The following is a 16,670-nucleotide window of genomic DNA, read 5'->3' on the forward strand; positions in this document are numbered from 1 at the left end:
ATTAAGATTTGCTTATGAAAGAATAAAAGTAATACAGTTTCATGTTTTATCTCGTGTATCTGTGTAATTTGCATTGCGTTCTGATGTTCTGGTTTGATCTATTTCACAACCTGAAGAAGACCATAAACGGCTCTAACCACTGAAACACTTAGCAGGAAGAGACTCAGTCTTTCACTTCTTCCTGTCGAACGAACTTTCTTATGATTTTTGGTGACAATTTAAACTGGAATCATTGATCAGTGAAGAACAAAGAGAAGAAAAAAGGAATTAAAAAACAAATAGTTTTAGCAGACAGCAGATCTGTTTGAGTTATGTTTTTTTTTTCTTTAGTTTTTTAAACATTCAGAAAGTGAAAGTAAAGTTCATATTGCTGATTCTCAAACAGAGGAAATGGCTTCATCGGCTGAATATGATTATATTTGTCCTGTGTGTCAGGAAATCTTCAAGACTCCAGTTCTTCTGCCGTGTAGTCACAGTTTTTGTAAAAAGTGTCTTCAGCAGTTTTGGAGAAACAAGAATACTCAGGAGTGTCCCGTCTGCAGGACAAGATCCTTAATAGCTGATCCTCCAGTTAATCTGGCGTTGAAAAACTTGTGTGAGTCGTTCCTGAAGGAGAGAAATGAGAGCCGTTCATCAGGATCTGAGGAGATCTGCAGTTTACACAGTGAGAAACTCAAACTCTTCTGTCTGGAGGACAAACAGCCTGTGTGTTTAGTGTGCAGAGATTCAACACAACACGACAATCATAAATTCAGACCCATCAGTGAAGTGGTGTCATCATATAAGGTAAGACACATTATACCTGACAATGAAACAACAAATTAAAGTTGTGTTTTACACATGTATTTCTTAGGCCCTTTTGGTCTGTACTGTGTTTTCTGAGTGCATTATCACTCTCTGGTATCTGGACTTTAACCTCTAGGAGGAGCTCAATACAGCACTGAAGTCTTTACAGGAGAAATGTAAACTTAAGGAAGAGATGAAGAGAGAGTTTGAGAAAGCAGCTCGACACATCAAGGTGAGGATTGATCATACAACAGCTGATATTTGATCATTAAATAACATGAGGACATTTATATCAACCATGATAGCAGAAATCTACAACTGATTTCAGTCACAGTCTGATGTCATGTGCTGGTTTAATCCACATCTCTGAGATACTGAAGGAGATCAATCAGAAAGTCTGATGATGCGTCTGAGATGACTGAAGTGAATGTGGTTTGATTTCAGGCTCAAGCTGAGCACACAGAGCGTCAGATTAAACAGCAGTTTGAGAAGCTTCATCAGTTTCTCCGAGATGAAGAAGAAGCTACAATCACTGCTCTGAGGGAGGAAGAGGAGCAGAAGAAGCAGATGATGAAGGAGAAGCTGGAGGAGATGAACACACACATCTCAGCTCTTTCACACACGATCAAAGACACGGAGGAGATGCTGAAAGCCAATGACGTCTGCTTTCTGAAGGTCTGATTTCAGATCAGTGATTGATTGATTGATGATTGATTGAGTTGTTGATGATCAGTTGTGTGTTTGTTCTGCAGGAGTTTCCAGTCTCAATGGAAAGGTGAGTGATCTGCTGGTTTCTCTGCTTCTGAAGTCAAAGCCACTGCAGTTCTGACTCCTGAATGTTCCTCCAGAGTCCAGATCTCACTGCCGGATCCACAGATGCCTTCTGGAGCTTTGATTCATGTGTCTCGCTACTTGGGCAACCTGCCGTTCAGAGTCTGGAAGAAGATGCAGGACATTGTCCAGTACAGTGAGTCTGAGCTCTTACACACACACACACACACACACACACTCACACACACACACACACACACACACACTGGAGATCATGCAGGTTTCACACACACAGAAGCGCTGGACTGATTCAGAGAAAGTCAAGATCATAGTGGAGGTGAAGCTAAACAGCTCGAGCTGAATTAACACAGAACTACACAGAAGCTTGAGTTCCATGTTCATTCAGCTGAAGCGGTTTAATTTCTCCTTCTGTAAAAACTAAAGCTTTAAGTAATCAGCTGATCAACTTCCTCTGGGTAGAGCTGTGCACAACTGTAAACAATACTGCAGGACATATTGAAACTGAACCTGCAACACACACAGGACAGTAAATCAGTCATCAAATTGCTCAATTACAGATTTTCTCAGTGGTTTTGGTGCATTTCTCACAGCACTATTTACATTTACACAACAGTTCATGCATTTCTCTAAACTATTAGTCTGTTCTGCACATCACAGTAGCAGTTTCTCATTCCTTCCAGCAAACTGCAGATGCTTTTAGACGTGCATCACCTGCTTTCATAAACTCTCTGCTGTTTATAACATGATCATCTGCTTATGTCACGTCAGTCAACATATAAATCTATTTGATTTATAGATTATCACTCCTAAAGAGTCTCTCAGTTTACTCTTTAATATTTCCCACTAGTGTTTTCTTTGTCTGTGAAGGATCAGTGTGTAAATCTTTATCTTTTGTATTAATTAATGTCTTATTTTATTACTTTAACAGATCTGCATCATGTTCATCTGTCCCATTATGATGAAGAGAATCATGTCTAAAGATTTTCACAGATCTGCACAGAGATTTTCATTCATCATTAAATCAAACAAAGATACTTCCACACACACACACACACACACACACACACACACACACACACACACACACACACACACACACGTAATGTTTGCCTCTGCTGCATTAAACACTGATAATAAACTAATAACACTGACAGTGATGAGAGGAAAATGTCTGATGTGTTTGATCAACAGACGAGTGTCATAATTCAGAATAATCTGTGATTGATCATTATATGAACATCAGAATAACAGCAGCTGTTGATTGTGTCTCTTCAGCTCCTGTCATCCTGGATCCAAACACTGCACATCAATGGCTCGAGCTGTCTGATGATCTGACCAGAGTGACATTCAGAGGAGTCAAACAACCAGTTCCTGATAATCCAGAGAGATTTGACTGTTATCCCTGTGTTTTGGGTTCAGAGGGTTTTAACTCAGGAAAACACTGCTGGATCGTGGAGGTTAAAGCGAGTCAAATCTGGATTCTTGGAGTAACAACAGCATCAAACCAGAGGAAGGGAGATGGTTTCTTTGACTCTGATGTCTGGAGTGTGTATTATGGATGGTCTGGAGGGCCTGGTTTTCGTGTTGTTAAGGCTCTTGATCGAGTGCAAGTTGATCTGGATTATGACAGAGGAACAGTGTCTTTCTCTGATCCTGTAAATAACAAACATCTACACACTTACACAACCACCTTCACTGATACTCTCTACCCTTTCTTCTGGTGTGATTTCTCTCTACAGATTTTAGCTTCCAGTGTTCAGTGAGATTACAGCTGTAGTTCTGGATCTTCCTGTTTTCATCATGTCTCTAATATTTAATCAGGTCAATATGAGTGTGTTGATCTGAATATCACAATATAAATGTTTCAGGAAATTTACAAGAAATGAATCAAAAGTGACAATAAAGATTTATTTTCAGTTTTTATAATTGTTGCTTATTTACATGTAAAATAATTATTCATTATATCATTACATAAAAATGTATTTTTTATATAAATTTTATATAATTATATTTTATATAAATTCCTAAAATCATGAAAAATGTAAATTAATCAGGGTGTCCACATAAATATTTAATCATCAATAAATAATCATCATAAAATTATAATAAAATGTTTATTAATATTTTATCAATTTATACAGAAAACTCTTCAATATAATCATAAATGATGATTATTAATGAATGATTATTAATGAAGTCCCTTTATACACTTTGTATTCTACAGTCTACTATTATTATTCCTTTTTAATCAGTTTGCTTAAAATAGTTTAATAGTTAATAACATGAATATTATTAATTGATAATCATAAAAATGTAAAAGCAACATCATAATAAAACAGGCATCAGTTTAATCAGTTTCTACAAAATATTAAACAGCAGTTCATAACAGAATAATAATAATTAATATGAACAAATCCACTGGACTGGACACAAGAATCCTGACACTGAAATCTGGAGTATAAACACATCTTTAAAGAGAGACACAGAGGAAAAAGCTTTATTAAGCTGTAAACAAACAGCCTCGAGAATCTAATATAAGATCATCTTTAAAATATTCACATATGACAAGAGAAATGTCTGTGTACAGTCAGAATGTGTGATGATTCCTCTAAAACATCTGTCAGCATGTGGAAAACACCCAAACACAGCAATGCAGGATACAGTAGAGTACAGTAGATCTGATGACTCTCCAGTATAGACAGTGCTGTGTGTGTGTTTCAGGAGATCTGCTGACTTCACTGATCAGATGTTGAGGATTGTTTAAAGAAGAAAATAATGAATGTATTTGTTTAGTCCTTTACAAATGTGAGAAACCTAAAACCTTCTTGATTATGTGTAAAAGCATCTGGAGTCATCTGTAACTTGCTTTGTGTGGATTTCAGTCTCTGATCATTTAAAGTAAAGCGTTGGTGAACACACTGATCTGTGGTGGACAAGGTGTCTTGATGTTGCTTTGACAAGAATCTGTAAAGATTTACACTCAATCATTAAAGAGTTTCTTTTATTTCTTGAGTTTATTTTTTAGAATCAAGTCAAAACTAAATATTGTGTAGAGAATAAAAAAAAACATTTTGAAAATAATAATCTCAACTCATTCAGTCATTAATTAATTCATTCATTCATTCATTCATTCATTCATTCATTCATTCATTCATTCATTCATTCATTCATTTCCTTCGGCTTAGTCCCTTATTTATAGGGGGTCGTCACAGTGTCATCAAATATTAAAATATTTTATGAATAATACATTTTGACATTAGATTCCTCCGCATACCACTATAAAGGAAGCCCACGTACAAGTGGTACACGCATCACAGTTTGAGAACCACTGTTCTAGAAGATTCCAGTAAATGATTAACGGCCAGACAGACATACTACAGGTAACAAGGCTATACCTCTAATTATACGGTACATACAAAGCAGAAATAGGCAATATCTCATGCCATAAGCCTACAGTGCACAGCAGCTACTTCAATGTTATTTTAACTGTTAAAAGTAAAAAAAAAAAAAAACTCTAAAAATACTAATAAAAAAAAAGGTGAAATCTCAGGCCTCTGCAAGAGTACTACACCTTTTAAAATCTTAAAACTACAGTTGAGTGAATTACTGTAAATATTTCTCTTCTTAATTTGTCAACTGTAAAACTGAATGAAAATTTGAGTAAAATCTCACCTGTAGTGAGTCATTTCTGACCTTTAACCATTTACTGGAACCTATAAATAAACCTAGAAATATATTTCTGCTTTGTGTTACTGTGCGTTTTGGTTCTGAAGATGTAACTCGCAGATGATCCCTATTGCATGCGCTAATGTGTGCCGAGTATCAAAACGAAGTGCAGAACTTATTTATGCTGATTTATTTATTTATTTATTTATTTATTTATTTATTTATATGTTATTTATTTTTATTTTCAAAATAGAAAATGACCAAAAATCAATATGAACTATATCTCTTTTGCTAAAGAAGGGTTGCGGCTGAAAGGGCATCCGCTGTGTAAAAACGTGCTGGATAAGTTGGCGGTTCATTCCACTGTGGCGACCCCGCATATTAATAAAGGGACTAAGCCGACAAAAAAATGAATGAAATGAATGAACTATATCTCTTTTTATAAAGAAATAAAAATAATTATTTATAAATAGTTTAATATTTGTGTGTATTGCCCTGTTTTATTCCTTTATAAAATGCCAATATGTATTTTCAGTGTTGTGTTAATATTTAGTATTGGAAATTGTGTCAAAAACACACTGATTCTTACATTTTATATATTTCTTAACTTAACTCAGAATAATATTGCTTTCTTGGAAATTATTTATTATCATTTAAATAAATAAATAATACATAAATAACTTCTCTGCGAACTGTAAAGCCCGCCTTCTTGGATTTGATTGGCTAGCGTTTTGACATTGATGAGCTATTTATTATTTCTGAGGCAGCAGAACATGTAGTGGGCTGTTGATTATTGATTATGACCCAGATTCAGGTACAGAAACAGTCTTATTGTCTCATATTTATACTCATCTTTGCCGTTTTGGAGATTTGAGCAATAAACTGAACATTTGAAAATAAACCGCCAAGAGAATCTCCATTCCATAAATGACGTCACTCAATAGAACATAACCGCTCGCTCTCGTCACTCGCTTCAGTTGAGAGTTTTGAAGAAGTATTGTTTGTTCGCGTTTACAAAGTTTGACTAAATCTATGGATATCTGTCGATATAAACACGTTATGAGTGAACACACGAGTGAAAACTTGAGTGAACACACACTGCCTGCATTTGACCACGCGATGGCGGCAACAACATCTGTGTGTGTTGGAGGAAAGAAAGAAGACGCGGGTTTCTGCGTGGAGAGACTCGACAACTTCTCCAGCTTCTGTCCCAGATTGGACGAAGAGGGCCGGACAGTGGCCGTAGAGGCCGGTTCAGCCCTTGAAGGTCCCTCTACTACTACTGAGGTGGAGGGAAACTCAAACGGTGAGACTGTCAGCAAACACCACAGCTTTCTGAGGTTTAAACATGATGAAATTACTGTATTGTGCATTTAAAACACATGTATAAATGTCATTACATATGAAACAAACACGATGATAAATGATAAATAATGGGGTTTATGCAGACTTTAGGATGAGAATAAGTTGTGTGAGGTAAATTGAGGCTGTCGCCTGGCCTATATGTATGAGCTGTCCTATACTAATGTCCAGCTTGACATGAATAATTATGTGTTCACCACAATAGAGAAACCCTTTATATGTGTTTTGTGTAGACTTGTGCTTGAAAGTACTGTAAAATACTCAGAAATGTCTCTGTCAATGTTTTCAGACAGTAATATTAGATTTATTAAAGTCACACAAGTGCCAAATACACACCTGACACCTCCATAATCAAGTCTTGCTTTAGGATAATTTACCTCACAGTAAGTCACAGCACAAATAAACAGTAAAATCCATTAAAATAAGAGTTTAGTCACCAAACATGTTCAGGAATTGACAGAAAACACATTTAAATCCAAATGAGATACTACAAACATAAACACACTAGAGAATTTCAGCTAAACTCAGTATTTTTGAGTTTCTCTTGATTTCTGCTGTTTATTAAACATTTATTTGTTATGTCCCCCCAACATATTCATTTGGGTGAACTCATTCTTGAACTGTGATTGTGTTTTGTGTTAGATTAGCTCTAGTTTGTGATTTGGGGCTAATTAATGTAATGTATATTCACAAATATATGATGTATATTGATGAAATATGTTCATATATAATGTATAAGGGACGCTCTACCAGAAATGTACATTTACACTTATTAAAATGTGACAGGGCCTGAACTTTAAACTTGTCGTCCTCAGAAAAATCATACAAAACAAGCATCAAATCACACAAATCCATGACAGAACGCATCCTTGACCATGATGTCACTTCCTCTGAGTCACAGCCTATTGCACACACTGTATGTTAAATCTAATAAAGTGTGACAGGACTGACAGAAACGCGAGGACAGCTGTAAATGTATTTGTATTATATATTTGTTGTATTTATTTGTAGAATATTTCATGTTTTTAATCAGTTGATGTGAGTGAAAACAGCTTAAACTTGCTCTTTCTGAAGTATTTTTCCTCTAAATTAGGAATAGCTGAAACACATTATAGACTTTCTTCATTGTGCCGACAATCATCAGAATATTACGTGGAGATCATTTTCCATGAAGACATCCTGTAATGAACGAATCTCAGATTGTGGAAATTGACTCTTATGGCTAATTGTGTTGTTCAGGGACACTTCTGGAGACCATCAGCTTCTGCAGTGACTTCTGTCCGTGGCTGGACGAGGAGTGGGCTGTGGATTCAGACGCTGGAACAGCATCAGATGAGCATCTTCCTGAAGACACTGAGGAGGACGACACACCCGGTGAGATTGTCAGACACCCCTCCACTGTAGAATATAGACATGTTATTAATGGGAAACAGGCTACTTGATATATTAAGTTAAAAACAAAGATAAAACAGAGTAAAGAGATACTGGAAAGTGTTGGGGGAATAAAATAAACATATAAAAGACAGAAGGAACAAAACATATCAAACACTAATGAGAAATGAGCAGTAGTGGGTTTTAGACAGGATGAGGACGAGTTGTCTTGTGAGGTAAATTGCCTTAAAGTCAAACCTTTTGTTAACTTGGCCTAGCCAAAACAACACATGCACATCCAAAACACTCTATTAAAATCACAGCATGTGTTATATTAAACTGGAGAAAGAGAAACGGCAGATAATAAAGTAAATTACAGATATATATCTGCTCTCAGTACCAGTAGATTTAGAAAATGTTCAGCTTTCTAATGTCTCTAAAGTGCTGTGTTGCTTTCTGAAACCTGATTTGTAGGCGAAACCTTCTGGATTAACATTTTAGTAAAGTATATGAGTAATGTTTTAGTTTAGGATTAGTTTCTTACAGTCAGTATTTAGTGAATATATTTACAATGTCGCCAGTGTTACCTGTTCAGACCTAAAGTGGCGATGAGGTCTTAAAATGTGTCGACAGAGTCTTCAGAAAGCTCTTAGGTGTTGAATTTTACCCTCTGATTCCTGTATATACCCTGCTTTAACAGACAAATGAAAGTTTGACAGCATTTCCACTTTAACAGTATATTTTATTGAATCAGCTGCTTATTTCTTACCTTTTTTTATAGAAATCTTCGGCTCTGAAGTTGTTTTTGTTAATAATAAATGTTCCTTGCTGTTCTGTGCTTGTAATAAATGGAAAGCAAATCTGTGTTGATCTGAATATGGGCCGATCAGTGACTCAGAAAACCCTAATGTGATCCAAACCTGGAGATTTGTGATGCATTACTCCTCTAATTTCTTATAATGCTTTGCTTTCTGTGGAAAGTCTTATTTCTTTTAGTTCGACTGCAATTAAAGCAGTTTAAGTTTATTTTAATTGTTTTATTATTCTCTACAGTACAAAGCACTGCTGTCCAACGACTTAACCTTAACCTAGTTAACCTGAATATCATAGTTAGGTCTATATATATCATGTTAAACCCAAAAATGCTAGTGTCTTGCAAAATAGGTAGAGAAATATTATGTGCTGTCAACATGGCGAAGACAGAAGAAGTTAGGAACAGCTAAAACACATCGGTTTTCCTTATTATCCCAACAGTCATCAGAATATTAAGTGGAGATCGTGTTCAATGAAGACGTTTTGACATGAATGTTCTGTTTGTGGAAATTGACTCTGATTCTGTTTTTCATGCTTAGATGTGGAGACCCTCAGCTTCTGCCATGGCTTCTGTCCGTGGCTGGACGAGGACTGGACGATGCTTTCTGATGCCAGTACAGCACTTTATGTTGAAGACATTGTGGAGGAAGACACGACCGGTGAGATTGTCAGCAACCGCTCCACTGTAGAATATGAACATGTTATTAACGGGAAACACACTTATTGACCTCTTGAGTAAAAATATATATATAAAAACAGTGTAAGGAGATATTCAATAATGTGATGTTGATCATGTTTGAGTCGTGTGCACACTTTGCTCCTGTTCAGTCCAAACGATCCAAGGTAACTCAGCAAACTTCATTACCATAATGAAAGCCGTTACAGTGTCTGTCGTCATGATTTGGTTTTGAATGCGGGAAATAATCAGCCGGCTGATGAGCTCTGACAGAGAATTCTGCATTGCATTTTTACACACGTATTACTTAAAGCAGAACACATTTGTTTTCAAGACGTTTGTCCATTTAAAAGTGCACATTTCAGGCTTTATGCAGGTGTGTCTCTCGTGTCTGTGTCTGTTTTTTCCGACATGTTTTTCAGTCATGTTCAGAAGACACAGAGAGAGAGAAAGCACTCGCTGTCTGTTTTACACATTTTAATCAAGTTGACAGGCAAAAATCTTAAACATGTTGTCGACATATGTTTCCCGCTCACTATTATTCCTGTAATGTTTTAGTTTTATTACAAGTTTAATGTAAGAGTTTAATGTGTTTTTTATTTGCCACAGCTGAGAAAACCTTTTCAGAGAGGTCTAAACAATAACTGATTGTCATGTTTTAAATATGTTCTTTGTTGTCTTTCTTCCATTAAGCACCTGAAACACGAGGCAGCAGGTGGAGCAGAGTCCGTGCTTTCTTCAAGAGAGTGTGGAAGGCCATAAAGAAGCCTTTCCTCAGAAGGACAAGAGTGGAGCCCCAAACACCACCAGGAATGCCTGTTCCCTGGAACTCTCTTGAATCTGTCTCTGGAGAGTCTGGTTCCTGGAACTCTAATGATTCAGAAGATTTCCTTAGAGTGTCTGGTTCCTGGACCTCTGTTGATTCAGATCTAGATTCAGAGTCTTTCTCTGGAGTGTCTGGTTCCTGGAGCTCTGTTGATTCAGATCTAGATTCAGAGTCTTTCTCTGGAGTGTCTGGTTCCTGGAACTCTGTTGATTCAGATCCAGAGTCTGTCCCTGGAGTGTCTGTGGTCCAGAACTCTGTTGATTCAGATCCAGAGTCTGTGCCTGGAGTGCCTGTGATCCAGAACTCTGTTTATTCAGATCCAGAGTCTCTGCCTGGAGTGCCTGTGATCCAGAACTCTGTTGATTCAGATCCAGAGTCTGTGCCTGGAGTGCCTGTGGTCCAGAACTCTGTTGATTCAGATCCAGAGTCTGTGCCTGGAGTGCCTGTGGTCCAGAACTCTGTTGATTCAGATCCAGAGTCTCTGCCTGGAGTGCATCTGGTCCAGAACTCTGTTGATTCAGATCCAGAGTCTCTGCCTGGAGTGCCTGTGGTCCAGAACTCTGTTGATTCAGATCCAGAGTCTCTGCCTGGAGTGCATCTGGTCCAGAACTCTGTTGATTCAGATCCAGAGTCTCTGCCTGGAGTGCCTGTGGTCCAGAACTCTGTTGATTCAGATCCAGAGTCTCTGCCTGGAGTGCATCTGGTCCAGAACTCTGTTGATTCAGATCCAGAGTCTCTGCCTGGAGTGCCTCTGGTCCAGAACTCTGTTGATTCAGATCCAGAGTCTGTGCCTGGAGTGCCTGTGGTCCAGAACTCTGTTGATCCAAATCCAGGGCCTGCCCATGGAGTGTCTGTGGTCCAAAACTCTGTTGATCCAGACCCAGAGCCTGTTTCTGGAGTGTTTGGTCCTTGGAACACTGTTAATTCAGATTCAGAGCCTATACCTAGAGTGTCAGAGCTCCAGAACTCTGTTGTTCCAGATCCAGAGCCTGTGCCAGAAGCGTCTGGGCTCCAGAACACTTTTGGCCCAGATTCAGATCCTGCTCCTGGGCCGTCTTGGCTTTGGGACACTGTAAATCCTGAGCCAGAGCTTGTCCTTGAGGGCTTTTGTCGCAGGTATACTGGAAATCAAGTTCCAGAACCTGAGGTGCAGAATTCGGCCGATTCGGAACCAGAGCCTGTTCCTGGACCATCTGGGCTCCAGGAAACGGCTGATGTGAAGTCGTCCTCTGCCTTAGGATCCTCTAAGTGTGATGCAAATACAGGTGAGTCTGCTGACAACACTTTAAAGTCACGTAGCAAACACAAATGCAGAGTCACATTCATCAAAGTTTCTTAATCAATGTTGATTCAGTCAGTGCTGCTGTAAATGCTGCTGTAGCATGTTTGGTAATGTGAGGTAGTATCAGTATGAGAGAACTGAACGCACTTAAACAATCTCTTCTTTTTTCAGCACCTTTGCACAGTCTCTACAGCTTTGGAAAAGTTCTGGGATCCGGGAGCTTCGGCACAACGTACAGAGCAGTCCGTAAATCTGATGGCAAGGAGGTAAAACTCTCAGTGTACATTTGACTTCTTATGTAACTTGATCTAAACTTGTGTATTTATTAAATAAATGACAGATTGATCAATGTGAAAACTTAATAACTGTGTTTTTGATTTTCAGGTTGCCATCAAGAAGATTCCCAAGAGAATGGACGACCGTCACATCTCTGCCGTAAGTTGGCAAAACTTCACTCAGTATTGAATTCTGTAATGGTTTGGACGCATGTATGAGGCGTAGTGGAATTTCAAAAGGCAAAATCCAGTCATGTGAATCTGTATGAAAGTTTTACTCATGTTCAAGCTGAAGAAAATCATTTTGATGGTGAACTTTGATTAATGTAAACAGTTCCTGTAGTTCACAGCAGCACTGTAAGAGAAAAGAGCTGGACAGCGATGTTGATCATAGATACACAAACACTAAAGCAGCGTAAAGCTCATTTACATGATCAGCTCACCCAAACATTCAATTATTGATTACTCACCCTCACTCCTCTGAGAGCTTTATTCATCATCAGAACACAAATTAAGATATTTCAGATAGTTTATTTGAGAAATTTGAGAGCTCCCTCATTCTCCATAGACAGCAAGGGTCCTGAGATGTTCAAGGTTCAGGACAGAACAGTCCACATGCCTTCAGTGGTTCAGCTGTGTTCATATGAGGCTGCTAGAACAGTTGTGTGTGCTTTAAACACTGTAGAAGCAAATTAGTTTGCCAATGTTTTCCTCCTGCATCAGGTCAGGGTGCACGTTTACTACAGGCAGTGCAACACACAAGTGTCATATTACCTGTAGTAAATGCACACCCCAATCTGATGTAGAAGACTTGAGCAAACAAAGTGGTTTTTCAGTTGTTTTGGTGCACAAAAGTGTTCTTGGAGCATCGAATGATTACAGTTGAGCCACTGAAGACACGTGAACTCCTTTGAGGATGTTTTTGTCTCCTTTTCTGGACTTTTGCTGTGTGTGGAGGATGAGGGAGCTCTCAGATTTAATCTAAAACATCTTCATTTGTGTTCTGAAGATGAATGAAAGTCTCAGTTATTTGAAACAACATGAAGGAAAGTAATCAACAACAGTATTTGAATTTCTGGGTGAACTGATGCTTTATATAATGCAGATCTTTCTGGATGCAGCCTTTATGATGCAAGCTGATCTGCAGCTACTAACCCTTGTTCTCTTTTCCTCTTCAGCCTGGTTGCTCCAAACCTGCGTATAAAGAAGCGGCGTATATGCTCATGCTGAAAGATCCTACGCCGAGCATATACCTGATAGAACTGTACGAGTGGTTTGATCAAGAAGGATTCATTTCACTCGTCATGGAGTTCCCCAAACCTTGCGTATCCCTGCGGGAATATGTAAAGAGTCATGGCAGGCTGACAGAAGAGGTCGCACGATACCTGCTGCACCAGTTAGTCCAGGCAGTCGTGCACTGCATTGACCATGGCATTTCTCACAACGATCTGCATGAAGAAAACGTCCTGGTGAACACGGAGACTTTGGACCTCAAGCTGATCGACTTCGGCTGTGCTTCCAAAATCAGGGAAGACCAATATGTGGATTTCATCCGGGACGGCGTCTTTAACCTAGGCTACCTGCTGCACTACATGGTGAATGCTAAAGCGCTACTGTACAGCTGGCATGAAGAGACAAATCGACTTCAGTTTAACCCCAATTTATCCAGCGGTGAGTGAACAGACACTGATAAATACACATGCCAAACCTCAACCTGTTGTAGTCTCATACCAGGACAGAACCTGGAGAGACACTACAGAATCTAACATCACCATCTGTATTAGCTCAGGAATGGGCAACTTTGGTCCTGGAGGGCCGCTGTCCTGCAGAGTTTACCTCCAACTCTAATCTAGAAGATCTTCAAGTGAACTTAAAGTCATTTTGACTGTATCTGTTTGAACTCTGGCAGTGCATTATGGGTATTCACTAGTCTTTGAGTGTTCATGGGTTGTAGACTTGTTATTGTGGGATTGATTGAGTGCGCTTCAGAATGTCCACTATGGTTGGAGACCACTACACATGGCTGCTCCTTCAGACAGTGCACTATTTAAGGGTACAGGGGGGGTAATGTCAGATATATCCACTGATTAGCTGGTTTCAGGAGTGTTTGATTTGGGTTTGAGCAGAACTCTGCAGGACACCGGCCCTCCAGAACCCTGCAGTAGCTTCTTTAATCTCAAATTTCAGAAGATATCTTCATAAACGTCTCCTTTATCTCTCTCTCTCCTTGTACAGAGTGCTGTGATCTGATAGAAAAGTGTCTGGAGGAACACTCGTGGACACTGGAGGACATCTTACAGCACGAGTGGATGAAGAAGCTGTTGATGAAGAGGGGATGAAGGTAAACACACCACTGGTCCAGTAGGAGACTACAGTGATAATAGCGGGACACACAAAGCTGATTAGTTTTCTGGTTTTCTGAATCATCTTCAGTTGAGCGAGGATGCTGTTGTGCACTTTACACTCATCAAGATAAACAAGCATTAAAGATGTTCAGCAACACAGTTCATGTAGAAGAAACACAATGTTAGAAGATGGTAACTGAGACAATGAAAGCCGAACACACACGTATATGACTGTGTTTGACTAAACTCTGCTGCATATAAGCAGATATCTGCATGTGTGTGATTCTTATTCTCGGTGGATGAACAGTTTTATCAGTCGACTGATGGAGCTTTAAGAGGCCGTTCACAGACGAGATGATTTGACTGTTGTGTTGGTCTAAATGTGCTGCTGATATGGCTTAATGTTTCCTTTGTTTTTCCTCATGTAAGAATTTCACAAAAAAGAAAAACCTACAAAAAAATCTACAAAATCATCAAAAATCACCATAAAGAAGCTTTTCCTGATCCAGAAGCAAAGCTCAAGAGCCCTGGATTGCTGGAGTTGGACTGGTGGAGCTGCTCTTCAGTGGATCGACCATCAGCAGAGACATTTACACCACACTGAACTGATCTTCAACAGAGACTTTTGTACACTGAACTGACATTGTTGATCTGTTTTATTGATGTTTTCTTGATCTGTGTTTGTTTGAATCTACATTGTATAAAGTGTTGTGTAAATAAAGATGATTTGACTTGTAAATATCACGACTAGACCATATTTTAGATACTAAAGACACTTTTTTGCACTGTTGCACTTTTTGCTCATTGTGAAAACGCACCTCTATATACATTTCTGGAGATTGACAAAATATGCTGCGTTTGTTTTGCCGTTTTGTTTGTTGTGAATCCACCAGAGGCCGCTGTGTACGATTTCAGATCTCAAATTTCTCTCGCGAGTGCCATTTGCGCCTGCTGTTCTCACGTAAATCCACTAGAGGTCGATGTCTACTGACTGACTGACTGACTGATCAAGTGACCCACCCTCCCCCTTCCCTAAACCCAACCGATAGTGTTTTCCAAAGTACCAACTGACCCATTCATCCCCTTCCCTTAACCCAACAGCAGTATTTTAAAAAGCAATCGTGAAAAAGAAAGCCCTTGTCTGATTTTTACCCCGTTTATTGATTTTACCACATTCTCACGCTGCTATTTACTTGTTTATTTAATTTTTTGGCTTTTGTTTTAGTCTTACCTGCTTTCTGGACCCGTTCTTCACTAGACTTAACCCCTGTTGTCGTGGTCAACTTCGCTCTGTATCTCAAGTCCGCTGATGTACCTATCGAGCCACTGGACAAACGTAACAGTGGAAATGCCGTCCATACAGTGTCATACCAGCCCGTAGCGTTCATTTTAAAGATGAAATGCAGCCTTACTTTTAACTCTGGCTACATAATTCACGATCTCCAGAAACGTATACAGGGATACATTTTCAGAATGAGCCTGTGTTGCTTTTTTCACTGTTTATTTATTTATTTATAGCATTTATTATTGTGTAAATCAAAGTATTTTACTGTACAGAGTAACGTGTTTTATACTGCGCACATGACATGATGTAAGAAAGACTAATGTGCATTTCTTAATAAAGACATAATAAAGTGACTGCTGGTTTGTTTGTTTATTCATTTATTTATTTGTAAGACATAAATGGAGGCTCTTTTTATACTTGGACAGGTTGTTAAACACAGACATGCACACATTTAAACACAATGCACAGAAGTATAATGCTTGAGAAGTGATACACCACATTTATTGGTTAAAATCATTTCACGACACAAGTAGATAGGAAAATGTGCAGTCTGGAGTTTCCTGTAATGTATTGTAATGTAATGGCCATTGTCAAAAACTGTAACAGCGAATACTGGTGATCGTGCACCAGCTTGGTGAGTGATGGCGCAGGCTCAGTCTCACACAATATCCCCGCTACTGTTTGAAACATGTCCAATTTGCCTCTGTTCACGCGCCGTCCCCACAAATCCCGCTTGGCTTTAAATGCAGCTACTTTATCTGCCAACCTAAAGATAATTTATTCTATTGATCTACAGACTGGTCCCGGTCTGTGGCCCGGGGGTTGGGGACCACTGCTTTAAAGAATGGCTTCATTGACATCCCAAAGGACTACTCCCCCTTTGGTGCTGTTTTCTGCACAAAACAAACCTTTAGACAACCACCTCATAGACCAGGGGTGCCCAAACTCAGTCTTAGAGGGCCGGTGCCCTGCAGAGATTAGCTCCAACCCCAATTAAACACATCTGAACCAGCTAATCAAGCTCTTAGGTGTACTAGAAACCTCCTGGCAGGAGTGTTAAAGCAACTTGGAGCTAAACTCTACAGCAGATCAGCTCTGCAGGACTGAGTTTGGGTATTCCTGTCATGTCAACTTTATTTGTGTGGTTGGAGGTGTGGCTGACTGGGAGTGCACAGCCGCTTGAGCCGTTCT

At 39.0% G+C, this 16,670-nt stretch overlaps 2 protein-coding genes across 3 annotated transcripts; both read left to right on the top strand.

Moving 5' to 3' along the window:
* Positions 1-128: 128 nt before the first annotated feature.
* LOC147838644 (E3 ubiquitin-protein ligase TRIM35-like) lies at positions 129-3,504 on the top strand. The gene is made up of 6 exons (XM_087304737.1): positions 129-786; positions 923-1,018; positions 1,231-1,461; positions 1,539-1,561; positions 1,635-1,753; positions 2,854-3,504. The coding sequence occupies exons 1-6, from the start codon at positions 391-393 to the stop codon at positions 3,339-3,341; spliced, it is 1,353 nt and encodes a 450-aa protein (XP_087160863.1). The 5' UTR covers positions 129-390; the 3' UTR covers positions 3,342-3,504.
* A 2,473-nt stretch (positions 3,505-5,977) lies between these two features.
* LOC137488985 (uncharacterized) lies at positions 5,978-14,933 on the top strand. Of its 2 annotated transcripts, XM_087304688.1 has the most exons (9): positions 5,978-6,550; positions 7,846-7,980; positions 9,330-9,449; positions 10,160-11,557; positions 11,746-11,840; positions 11,959-12,009; positions 13,028-13,520; positions 14,085-14,190; positions 14,624-14,933. In XM_087304688.1, the coding sequence occupies exons 1-8, from the start codon at positions 6,277-6,279 to the stop codon at positions 14,186-14,188; spliced, it is 2,670 nt and encodes an 889-aa protein (XP_087160814.1). In that variant the 5' UTR covers positions 5,978-6,276; the 3' UTR covers positions 14,189-14,190; positions 14,624-14,933. The 2 variants fall into 2 exon arrangements, with proteins under 2 accessions (XP_087160814.1, XP_087160815.1); XM_087304689.1 differs by lacking the exon at positions 14,624-14,933 and having other exon boundaries at positions 14,085-14,353.
* Positions 14,934-16,670: the final 1,737 nt, after the last annotated feature.

This window comes from Danio rerio, chromosome 22, assembly GCF_052040795.2.
Source record: "Danio rerio strain M-AB ecotype USA chromosome 22, GRCz13ab, whole genome shotgun sequence".
Classification (NCBI taxonomy): Eukaryota; Metazoa; Chordata; class Actinopteri; order Cypriniformes; family Danionidae; genus Danio; species Danio rerio.